We start from the raw sequence: 12,219 nt of genomic DNA on the forward strand, positions 1-12,219 counted from the left end.
TTTCACCTTTCCCCAACTGTCTCAGGATTGAGCCTTCCTGGCTGTTTTGGACCTGGGCAGGGAGCGGAGTGGGTGGTTGTGGGTGAGTGGGTGGTCCGAGGGCTCCAAGCTCTACCCCAGCTTGCCGCTCCCCATGGAGGGGACCCGTCGTCAGGGAGGGAGGATTCACCTGGCTCCCCACCCGCCCCACCCCAGCCTGTGCTCTCCGTGGCTCCTTTCACTCCTGGGTATTTTTACTTTTCCCTTGTGCCTGTTGTGCAGGATCAAAGGGAGGAGGGGAGGCTAAAAGAGGCAGTGGTTTGCCCAGCTCTTTGAGAAGCTCAGACAAGGCAGGCCTGGTAGGAATGAGGGTTGGAGTGGGGCCTGCTGTAGGCAGGCTGGGACCCAGGCTGTTGGAGGGGGGCCTAGTGGGGCTCTCACCAGCTTGGGGCGGGGTCTGGGTCCTTGGGGGTCTAGATTCTAATTTTGTAGGTATCTGCTCTCCTCCTCACTGAGGCCTCCTTCCCCATGTGGCCCCTGTCTTTTCATGTGTATGGTGTGTCTATGCATGTACTGCTCAGCCCAGAGGTGCTCAAGCTTCAAGGAGAAACCAGGTTGTGCCCTCATGAAGGATCTGGAAGCCTGAGCAGGGCCTGACTGTCTCAGAAGCTGCTGTGCATTGGTCTCCCAGCCTGAATCTGCCCTGCTGCAGCCTCGGCACACCACCTGTCATGATGCCAAAAATTCCTCCATTTGAAATTTAGGAAAACCAAGCCTGAGCTCCCAGGATGTTGGAACAGGGTGGGGCCTGAGAGACCCTCTGGGCCAGCGCGGTGGAGCATTCAGGGCCTGGGGCAGCCTGCACAAGCTCTGTGTCCCTGGGCCTTGTCAATGTATGAGGTTTGGTGCCTCAGCTTCCTCATCTGTGTGACGGGGATAAAAATACCACCTAGCTCGTCAGCATGTGTTACCTGAGAAAATGTAAGCAAAGCACTTCAGACCGTGCCTGGCACACAACAGTATGCTGTCATTTGCTGTGATTTCTCCATGGGGCACTTACTGGTATTGGGACAAGACAGTGTTTCATTGTGCAAGGTGTCCCACCCATGCCATCTCTAACCCCTGCCTGGATGCAGGCCAGTAGGTGACTCCCTCTTATCACTGTGACAACTGAAATGCCCCACAGGGACAGTATGGCCTCCAGACTGGATCTTACTCCAGCTCATCCACTTTACAGATTTTGAAACTGAGGACTCCCTTGGGGACAAGCCTTGCCTTCAGCCGGGCAGGACTGGGGTTGTCTAAGGCTTCTCCTGTTTCTCTTCTGAATTGCCTGGTGCTGGCATTAGCAGCTAGTACCCCACATCTTCTCACTCCCCACAGCCACCTGGGGAAGGGAGCTGATAAACTCACTCACACAAAGGTGAGAGCGCTGATGATGGTTCCATGCAGGTGCAGCCTCTCTCCTGCATTTTAACAGCTCCTTAGCCTTCCCCAAAGCACTGACCCCCAGCCCCAGGTCACTAGGTCCTGGCTTCCCCAGGCTCCCTCAGACTGGTTCTGGCTTTGAGTCCTCACCCATCTTGACTTGCTGTGTGACTTCGGGAGAGTTACATGATGCCTCTGGGCTACTGGTTCACCAGCAGAGGAGGGCTAAGGAGAATTAAGAGCCATACTCTTGGCCCCTAAGGAGCTAATAAGGGAGGGAGCATTTTGACGAGAGGTGAGGGTTCAGAATGAGCTTGCCAGAGAAGCCCAGGAGCTGAGGCTGGACCCTGAGATGCTGCACCCTCTCCTCCCTTCCTCTGCCCACAGAACTGGAGCAGTCAGGGCCTCTGTAGGGGGAATTACAGATGGGGGATGGGTGGCTCTGAGACCACCACTTGGTGCTGATGGAGAACTTTTCCAGGGAAACCTCCCAATCCAAACACAGGCTGTTCCAAATGGCTGGGGAAACTGAGGCACAGAACGGGCAAGTGGCTTGCTGGTCTCCATTTGACAAACCCAAGGGGAGGAGAGCCTGGGGTCAGCCCCCAAGCCGAGCCCTGACTCAGCTTTTAGCCCTTCTCCCCATGGCCTCCTAAATTGAGGGGAGGGAGGTTGCTGGCTTTGCGGGAAGGAATCCCCTGGGGAAATCTGCCCAAATTAGCAGTGAGAATGAGGAAGAGCTGGTGTTCTCTCCTCTACCCTTGCAGATAAATATTTAATCACAACAACAATAATAATGATGATCATCGAAATAATTTACAGTAGCTGTAAACCTGAGCCCCTCTCAGAGGGAGGAAGTGGGGGAGAGAGAAGGAGCAATGACAAAATTGAGAGTTAAAGACCCTTAGAAAAAGGGAGTGAGAGGGAGGCCAAGCAAGTGAAAAGGAGCCTCAACTGAGTTTACCCTCTGCTTGGGGTAAGCTGGGCAGCTGGGGTGGGAATGTGAACGGGAGGGTCCACCTAGCACACCCCGATTCAGGAGGAGCACCCCAAACTCCGAGAGCCCCAGCTTCTCCCTGGCCTCCAGACTGAGCAGCTCCCGGTCCGGATTTCTTCTCCTGAGACCTTTTTGGCTTTCCCTGACTCTGAGTCCTCAAGGAGCCTAAGTGTGTCCGGTTCCAGAGCTGGGAGCCGGGAGGTTGAGTTCCAGGCGGCATCCTGCTGCTCACTAGCTGTGTGATCCGGGACAAGCAATCTCTTGCTCTGGGCCTCAGTTTCCTCGTCTCTGAGATGAGTCAGGCCCATGGGACTGGTTTCTGCCTGCTCCTTCCTGTGGGTATGTGTTGAGAGGGGCCCCTCTTCTTCCCAAGCCTCCCAGGCTGTTCCCTGGGGAGTGTGCTCTCTGATGCCTGCGATTCTGATGGCAGTGGGCACAGGCCTTAAGAAGAAGTCTTCAAACGTGACCTAATTTCTACCTTAAGTTCTCCCATTTGAACTGAAGTCAAGCAGCAGCCAGAGGAAACCAAGTTCAGGAGATTTGTAGAGTCTTTGGAGATAACCTCCAGCATCTCCTTCTCTCAGGCTCCTGATGAGAGATGAGAATAGCTAATGTCTTCTTTGGGCTTCTGTTTGATTCTGTCTCTCTCTCTCTCTCCTAAGGTTGGTAGGAGGAGAACACTGGAGCTGTATTCTGTTTGATGCCAAGATACGCCAAGCTAGGAGCACTCTCCTCCTTTCTCATCCACCAAGAACAGGCCTGCAGGACTTGGGGACCAAGACCAGAGCTTTGCTGCACCCCGGCCACTCCCTGCCATCTGTGAGCGTGGCCTGTGCCGGCAACTGAGCATTGCCTGAGGGGCGGGAGCACCAATATGGTTCAGCCCATTGGCCGCCCTCAGCCACCCCGCTGCTGAAGCTTCCCTGGAGAGACTTGTGGGGGCTGCTCTGCCCATGCTTCCCCAGGCTGTGGGGCCAGGGGCCCGCCAAGGCTAGGAGTGGGACCTGCCATTCATGGGTCTCTAGGAATTTCCGAGATGCCTGGGAAGAGGGGCCGGGGCTGGTGGTGGGCCCGGCTGCCCCTCTGCCTGCTCCTCAGCCTTTATGGGTCCTGGGTGCCTTCCTCCTTGGGGAAGCCCAAAGGCCACCCCCACATGAATTCTATCCGCATAGATGGTGACATCACTCTGGGAGGCCTGTTCCCGGTGCATGGCCGGGGCTCAGAGGGCAAGGCCTGTGGCGAACTCAAGAAGGAAAAGGGCATCCACCGGTTGGAGGCCATGCTCTTTGCCCTGGATCGCATCAACAATGATCCGGACCTGCTGCCCAACATCACGCTGGGCGCCCGCATTCTGGACACCTGCTCCAGGGACACCCATGCCCTCGAGCAGTCACTGACCTTTGTGCAGGCGCTCATCGAGAAGGACGGCACGGAGGTCCGCTGTGGCAGTGGCGGCCCACCCATCATCACCAAACCTGAGCGCGTGGTGGGTGTCATTGGTGCTTCAGGGAGTTCGGTCTCCATCATGGTGGCCAACATCCTTCGTCTCTTCAAGGTTAGTACCTGATTGGTTGACCTGGAGGTGTTCTCTCACCAACAACCCCAGCCCTCCACACCCAGGGGTCTGGGCCTGCCCAGCTCCTTTCTCCTCTTCTCTCCCCGAATCCGCGGGAGAGTGTTTCCCACCCACCCCTCCAGCTCCTTCCAGCCATATCTGAGAATTTGGGGGCCACCTATAGTCAGAGTGAAGGTGTTTGGAGGGACCCAGCTCTGTGGTGCTGACCGTGGTGCTGAAACAGCACCTGCAGCGGGCAGCTCCTTGATCAACTCAGCTCCTCTGCAGGAAATTCTGAACCAAGAGGGGAAAAAGAAGTGTTGGTGAACAACAGAAGGGAGGAGATGGGCAGATAGATGTATTAAAAAACCAGACAGATGGGTAGATAGAAATATAAGTAGCTAGAAAGGTAGACAGGTTAAAAGATAAACATAGAATTCATAAAACATGTGAATGTTGGAGATTGCAAGGGAAATAAAGCAAGACTTCTGTTTTGACATTGTTTTCAAATAGTTACAATTCCCAAGAAAGCTATGGTTTTTTTTTTTTTTTTCTGTGTAGTTGAGAAAGCCCTGCGTGGCCCTCCTGCTCCACCTCAAGATTATAGTTAGAAAATGTGTCCTGATTTTTTAGATGAGGCGTTGGCTACTGAGCCCGCAGGGAATGGAGATGAGGACGGGAAAAGGCCTGCAGGGAGCACGTGGTCCCTGTTTCTGGTGCCCGCGGCCCTAACCTGGCTTCCCTCGCTCACTTTTCTGCTCTTCTTCCTTGCACACCTTTCTCCCTTTCCTTCTGGAATCCCTCCCTGCCCCCTCTTTGCTTCCTCCCTTCTTCTCTTCCTGGGGCAAGAGCTGCTGATTTGCAATTCAATTGGAGCCAAGTGCTTCGCTAAGCTGCTAAAACAACTGAAAGCTACCGGGTAGAGAGAAAAACATTACAAGCATTTTACCAATAATTATGTGCCTGCTCCTCTCTCCGGAGCCTTCTTGTTTGCGCGCTCTCTCTCTCTCTCTTTCTCTCTCTCTGTGTGTGTGTGTGTGTGTGTGTGTGTGTGAGAGAGAGAGAGAGAGAGAGAGAGAGAGAGAGAGAGAGAAATAGGGGTGGGGGTGGGAGGGGAGAGAGAGAGAGAATAGGGTGAGGGAGGCAGAAGGGACACACAGAGGGAGCCCTGGTGTCAGATTTCTTGGCCTCTGGAGTTAGCCCTTGTCTCCTCAAAGTTTTCAAGGTTAAGGAGTGGACAGAGAAATGCTGTTTGTCCTGTTACAGGGTGGGAAGCTCTGAGGCTGGAGCCCTCACTCCTGGACCCTTTCTGGAACCCATTTGCCCAGTCCCATGAAGCGTCAGTACTTGGGGGCATATTGGGGGGCCAGGGTAGAAGTGGGGATGAATGGTGTTGGGGATGAATACCCCTGTGTTGGATGGGAAAGAAAGGCATTTAGAGTTGTCCTGTCATAGTAGGGGCCAGGTTGGAACTTTCCTGTGAGCTGGTTTGGGTCATGTGTGCTGTGTGGTCCTTCCCTTTGGGACTTCTTCCTGGAGTGTTGTTTTTGCTTGATGATCTGGATGAAAGCACTATTTTAATTTTAAAATAAATGGATGCATTATGAAGGATGCAAAATCACAATGAAGCAGGAGACTTGAGGGAAACTGCCTTAGCAGTGGACAATCTCAACAATCCCTGAGGAGCTGTGCTGCTCTCGGTCCTTCCTTGATAGGATGGTTGGGGAGTGGGTAGCCTGGTCTAGCCCCTCCACCTGACCAATTTTGCAGTGAGGAGTAGGGACACAGAGGGGAGGGAGAGCAGGGCCTAGTGATGTCCCAGGCTGTCCTGGGCTAGGGCCTAGTGTTGGCTTGGGCTGAGTTATCACTTCAGCCTGCCTGCCCCAAGCTTAGGAGATGAGGTGACCTGGGCCATCCAGTAGAGGGGACAAGCCCCAGACTCCTTGCCAGTGTATCTGGGTAAGGCACAGACCCCCAGCCTCTGAGAAGGCCAGACCACAGGTGGGGCTACTGCAGTGTCCTTATTTGAGCTTTCTATTAAGTACCTTTGTGACACTGGGTGTTTTATAAAGATGATAAAACAACCTGATTGGGTCCTTGGGGCTATGATGTTGGTGAGGGTCCTTCCCCCCATCTAGAATTGAGCCAGTACCCACTTTATAGGGAGGTGAAAAAGATCAAAGGGGCTGAGAGCTGTCACTGGACGCCTGACAAAGGCTCTAAGAAAGGTCACTGTCAGCGTTAGGCCTTGAAGTGTGTTCTTGGAAACACCGTTGAGGTGCCCAGTACTCCCACTCCGTGGGAGTGGGCTGTGACTTCTGTGCTAACCTCTTCCAGAGTGGGGAGGGTCTCGTGTTGGGTGAGGGGGCCTGGGGCCAAAGTGCTTCACCAGCCTAGGGGCTCACAGGTGTTCCTTTTCCTCCACCCATCTGGTCACACATGAATGTGTCTGTGGCCTCGGTTTTGTGTGTGCTGCCTCAGATTACAGTGAGATGAGTGGGTGGGGCAGGGGGTTAGGAGTCCCCCAGGTCGCACAGAGACAGATGGGACTGGGAGGTAGAGGCCTAGGAAAGGGATAAGGAAGAGGGGACTGAGGGGGGCATGTTGGGAAAGGAAAGAGGGGCAGGAGGTGGGGAGATGAGGAGAGAGCCAGAAAGAGACAGCTGGCCATGGCCTGCAGTCCCTAGGTCCCTTTTAACAGCGTTAATGTTCCAGACTGGCGACAAGAGGGCTCCTCAATAATTAAACTGATAGAAATGAGAGGCTGGGTGAGAAACTTAAAAGCCATTGACAGAGGCAAAAAGGTTGAACTTTGGGGAGGGAGGTCAGGAGCAGGAGCCTCAGGCAGGAGAGGATGAGGGAGGGGCACCTTGGGGAGGCCAGGGGAGCAGGGATGTCAAGTATTTCAAAGGGCACCACTGTGCCCCAGCCCCGCTCCCCGCCAAGGCTATTAGTGGGGCCTGCTGGGAACTTCCCCCAGACGCTGTGATTACAGCTCTCCGTCCTCCGAGAGGTGGATTTCCTGTGCACAGCTCAGGAAGAAGCTCTAGGTTTGGGGCTCTAGAGGTGATTTCCTGCCTGGAGAATGCTAATTGGGTTCTGTCAAGGCCAGGGTATGAGCAAAACTCAGAACTGCCAGAGCTGGGAGGGGCCAACTCCCTGTCCTACAGATGTGGAAACTGAGCCCTGATTAAGTGATGGGACAGGGCTTGGAGTCAGGTCCCAGGTCTCAGCTCCTAGACCTGACTCCTTCCAGACTACCTGCCCAAATAAACTGGGCTGGAAGTGGAACTCAAACCTGGGCCTACATTAGGAATCAGCCCTGACTTTGGGAAGTCATGGATCTCTCAGGTTTTATCCCTCACTCTCTTGATCCCACCCCCTTCCTTCATCTTCATTTTGGCTCCATTCTCCTAGGACAGGCAATATTGATGAAGGTAAAGGATACCTTTTGGAGGAGATCCTAAACCCAGAGCATGTGGCCTGAACAGTACTATGTTGTGGGGACAGCCTAGGTTCTGAAGTAGTCAGGTCTGGGTTTGAACCTCTGCTCCACCAGAGTTACTGCACCATAGTCACAGTGTCTGTTCACCATTCCAGTCATTTACACCATGGGATGAATGAACCAAAGAGATCTTTTCTTGAGAGCAGCCATTATTGGAGGGAAAAGAACATACTAAATGTCCTGGAAAGAAGCAGTTTTCAAATCCTCGACCTGTAAGAGTTAAGAAGGATCCAGAAATCATTCTGCTGAATTTCTCATTCATTTTGCAGGGGAGGAAAAAAAACAAAACAAAAGTGAGGCTTGAAGAAGGGGAGATTGCATAGCATGGTGGTTAAAAATTTGGACTCTGGAGCCAGATAGCTTTTGCCACGTCAGCAAATTGTTTAGCCTGTTTGTACGTCAGTCTCATTTGTAAAATGGGAATGATAGTGGTCTCAGAGGCCAGGTGTGGGAATTCAGGGCTGATGTCCAGAAAAGGCCTAGCATGGTGCTTGGCGCACAGTCAGCCCACAGGAAATGTCATCGCACAGCTTGTAACTGGGCCTTAAGTCAGCATGCAGGGCTCCGTCGATGCGGAAGAGGCTGGAATGGGTGGGCAGTGGCAGACGGTGACCTTTGAGGCTGGTCCTGGAGGGGCCCCACCATCTGCTGGGCCCTGTGTGTCTTCCTGCGGTGTTGAGACTGAGCGGCCAACTTAACTTGTGGATAATGAGAGTTTTCTTGCTGTCACAACAGTAGGGCTTCAGAAGGAGCGGGGTGGAGTGGAAGGATGGCAGGAAGGGGCAGGCAGGAGAGAGGGTGGAAGGGATGCCAGCCAGCAGGTGGGTGGGCAGGTGCCCCAGTTTCCTAGGAGAGGCTGGGCCAGGGATGCTGTTGAGTGACGTTGGCCCTCTGTGGGCCCCCCTCCCCCCAGCCTGCCCTTGTGAGTTCTTGTCCCACGTGGGGCCATAAATGCTGTTAGGGTTTGGGTCTGCTTCTAGAGAAAGCTGCCTGCCTGATGCTTCGCCCCTCAGCACCTAGCCCAGGGCTCCTGGGGAAGCTTTGTGGCTCAGCTGATACCAGATCTTCTGTTGAGGATGTGGCTTTTGTATCTTCAGAGTGTTTTCACTGTACAGCCGAGAAGAACTTTTAAGAGGGTCCACCCACTCTCCTACACCTGCTTGTCTTCCTTGGAGACAGTTCTGTCCAGGGCCCAGGCCAAAAAACTTGGTGGCATTTTTGACCTCCCTGTTACTGTCAGCAAACCCTGCAGGCTTGCCTTAAGAATGCATCCCGGAGACTCCTACCTGCTTCCGACCCAGCCCATGCTCTCTTACCCAGATGGTGCAGAAACCTCTCTTCCCTCTCCCTGCTTCCAAAGGGGTCTCTTCACAGTCAAACCTTTGCTCAGCAGCCAGGGCAATCTTTCTAAAAGCCAAATCAAATCTGCTCACCCCTCTGCTTAAACTTTTTATTGACTGTTGGTTGCTCTTAGATTAAAATGCAAACTTTCAAACTCCTGCCAGTCTGAGAGGCCCTGTGCTATCATCCTTTTGTCTCCCTTGGTTCACTCCACACCAGTCATACTGTTTTCTTTATATTCTTTGAAGACATGAGGCCATTTTCCCACCACAGGGCCTTTGCACCTGCTGTCCCCTCTGTCTGGAATGTTATCTCCTACTCTCTGAGGCTGGATCTTTCTTATTCAACCTACAGCTTAAATGGGCTCTCTTCAGAGAAACACCCTCCTTCCCCCAGTTATTCTGTCTTATTTCCCATATTTCCCTTCTTGGTTGTCATCACAGTTTGTAGTCATGTTGGTGTTTGTTTGTTTGTTTGTTTTCCTGTTTCTGTTGGCTTCCACTCCAACCCCTGCCCATTTTTGTATGGTCCGTGAACCAAGAATGGTCTTTGTGTTTTAAATGTTTGAAAACAATTAAAAAAATAGCAGTATGTCATGACACAGGAAAATTATGTGAAATTCAAATTTCAGCCTCCATAAAGTTTTATGGGAACACAGCCATGCCTGATCATTTATGTATTTTCTGGGGCTGCTCTCGAGCTATGTCCTTGGAAGACGGAGTCCATCAGCTGCACTCTCAGCTGCACCTATAAGACCTCAGTGGATGCCAGGTCCCCAGGAGGCCCTCAGGAAATCTTGGTCGAATGGACTCATGGAGAGTGAGGCTGCCCCCAGGTCCCTCTAAGCTCTGTGGTGACAGTGGGTATCCCCAGTCTGCAGAGCCTGCATAAACTCCTGGCTATGGGGATGAGAGTAGCTGAGCTTACCTTACCATGGGGTCCAGCCACTGCCCACCAGTGCCCACTGGTGCCCACCAGTTTGGTGACCCCTGGGCCACCTGGATGTGTTTCCTCCGCCCAAACACCTCCAGCTCCTCACTGGCTTATGGAATCCTTTCCACTTAAAGCTTTGTTCCCTGTTAGAGGGTATCCCCATGTCCCACTGTAGGCTGTTATTAGAGATTTCTCCCAAGAAGCAGTAAATGTTTGGAGGTGAATGAGGGACCCTCTTGAAGAGGTGGTTGAGGTGAAATAATCCCATCATTTACATGGCATGTATCCTGTGCCAGAGTCTGCCCTAATTGTCACAGCAAACCCAGGGATAAGTGTACAGTGGTTATTCCCATTTTACAGATGAAGAACGAGGCCAAGAGAAGCTAAGCAACTTGCCCAGAGTCACACAGTCAGTATATAAATCCAGGCTATTGGGCTTTGAATCTGCTCTTCTTACTGCTCTGCTCTCCTGCCTCTTGGCCATCAGATGGTCTTGGGTTTGAGACTTGACCTAATACTCACTGTGTGGTCTTTCTGAGCCTGTTTGTGCATCGGTAAAAGGAGTGTGTTGATACTCATCTGGCAGAAATAATGTGTGTAAAGCGTGTAGCAGGTGCTTAGGGGATGCTGGTGTTAGCAGAACAGGTTGGATAGACCCTTACAGTGTGCAGCGCTGGGCAACCGAGGGAGCAGGGGAGGAGTGGGAGAGGTCTTAGAAGTGATCTTGCTGAGGGTGACCGTTGGGGCTGTTCTCCTGAGGTGAGGACCACACAGCTCTCCCTCTGCTTTCACAGCATCTCTCTTTCCCCCAAGCCCCAGGCGTCCCTTTGTGGTGGGAGCCTGGGAAGGGGGACTGGCGGCTTATCACAGTCACCTGGGGAGCATTAGATTCCTGAACCTGCGGTGGGCTGAGGAGACCTGGGGCCCGGTATGTATTTGGACACCCGCTGGGATGCTCAGTTGGCTGCTGGACAGATGCTCTGAGTCCCACTTGGTATCCCGGTATTCCCGTCCCAGTCTGGCTTCTCCAGGGAGCTCCCCTGTCCACCCTGCAGCCCTCTTAAGCCCACTTCCTCTGAGGTGCATCTAGGATTGCAGGGGAAGTTTGGGTGTGGAAACAAGAGAGTTTCAGCTCTGGTCACTGGACTGGTAAACAGGCTCATTATTGTGGAATTAAAAGGAGGGAGTGGAGGCCTATGAGGGCCTCTGGGTAGGCTTCCAGGAGATGCCCTGGAGGAAGCCTGGTGGGCTCCTGGAACAGCGGGTAGGAGCTGACAGTGCCCCTGGGTGAGGCATGGAGAGGCTGAGGAGGGGCTCATGTTTATGACTGCTGGTTTCTGGCTCACTGTTCCCCATCTGGACCTTGGTTTGCCCAGCTGTAAGAATCCATTCATTCATTCGCTCACTCATGTGTTCATTGATTCATTCACCGAAGCTCTATTGCACATCTCCTCTGTGCCTCCATCTGGCTGCACATTGGAATCAGCCGGGGAGTTAAAAAAATCCTGGTGTCCGAGCCCCACCCCAGAAATTCAGATGATACTCACATGCAATCCAGGTGGAGAACCACCACTCTAAGCAACTTTATGAGGCAGAAACAAAGCAGATGGAGGCCTTGTGGGCTTCTCTGTTTGAAGGGAAGGCAGTCAGTGAACAGGTAAAACACATAAACGTATAATGTCAAGGGGGGAGCAGTTCCCTGCAGGAAAATGGCTTGAGAGCCATGGGAAGTTAGGGTGCCAATTTAGATGGGATGGTTGGAAGTGGGCTTTTTGAAGAGGGGACATTTGTGCATAAACTTGAGTTGAGTGAAGTGGGTCACTCTATGGATATCTGGAGGAAGAGTGTTCCAGGTAGAGGGAACAGCAAGTGCAAAAGTCCTGGGGCAGGACTGTGCTTGGTTGTTGACTTGACCCAGGAGCTCAAGAAGGAAGACCCAGACAGCCCTGGGGGCAGGGAGAGGAGGACAAAGGGGGCTCCAAACCCCACATCCTGTCCTAGCTGCAAAGGATGTTGTGGGAGGAGGGTCACCAGGATTCTTATGACCTTGGACAAGTCACTGGGTCTCTCAGGAATTCAGTTTCCTCACCTGTAAAATAGGTAGGTGGTCCCTGACCAGTCCCTGTGAAGCTACAGAGGTGATGGGGAGGACACTAAAGGGCAGACTGGAGCCTGAGGAGCATTAGCATTTGGTGGTTAAAGTATGGATCCTGGGCCAGATGGCCTGGGTTCATGCCCCTGCTTTGCCATTTATTACCTGGAGGCACCTCTCTGTGCCTCAGTTTCCTTGTCTGTAAAATGGGGACCCTTGTAGCACCCACCTCACAGGGCGATATGAGGATTAAATGAGGAATACATGGAAAGTGCACAGGGCTTTGCCTGGCACGTAGACTGTGGTTATCGACTGAGTGCCTGGTGGTAGCGGGCAGCCCGGAACAATGGCCTTGGAGGCAGCCATGCTGTAGGTGGCTCAGATTCCAG

General features: G+C 52.9%; 1 protein-coding gene across 8 annotated transcripts in view; it reads left to right on the forward strand.

Moving 5' to 3' along the window:
- The window catches only part of GRM4 (glutamate metabotropic receptor 4), a 141,408-nt gene that overhangs the window by 45,094 nt on the left and 84,095 nt on the right, over positions 1-12,219 (forward strand). For all 8 annotated transcript variants that reach the window (XR_012062208.1, XR_012062209.1, XM_072945225.1 and 5 more), the window contains one exon: positions 3,067-3,959. Coding sequence is in view for 6 of the 8 variants with exons in the window: in XM_072945225.1 (XP_072801326.1) it covers positions 3,441-3,959 (519 nt within the window). In the remaining 2 variants the exon portion in view is untranslated. The remainder of the gene's footprint in view (positions 1-3,066; positions 3,960-12,219) is intronic.

The sequence above is a fragment of the Vicugna pacos genome, chromosome 20 (assembly GCF_048564905.1).
Source record: "Vicugna pacos chromosome 20, VicPac4, whole genome shotgun sequence".
NCBI classification, from domain to species: Eukaryota; Metazoa; Chordata; class Mammalia; order Artiodactyla; family Camelidae; genus Vicugna; species Vicugna pacos.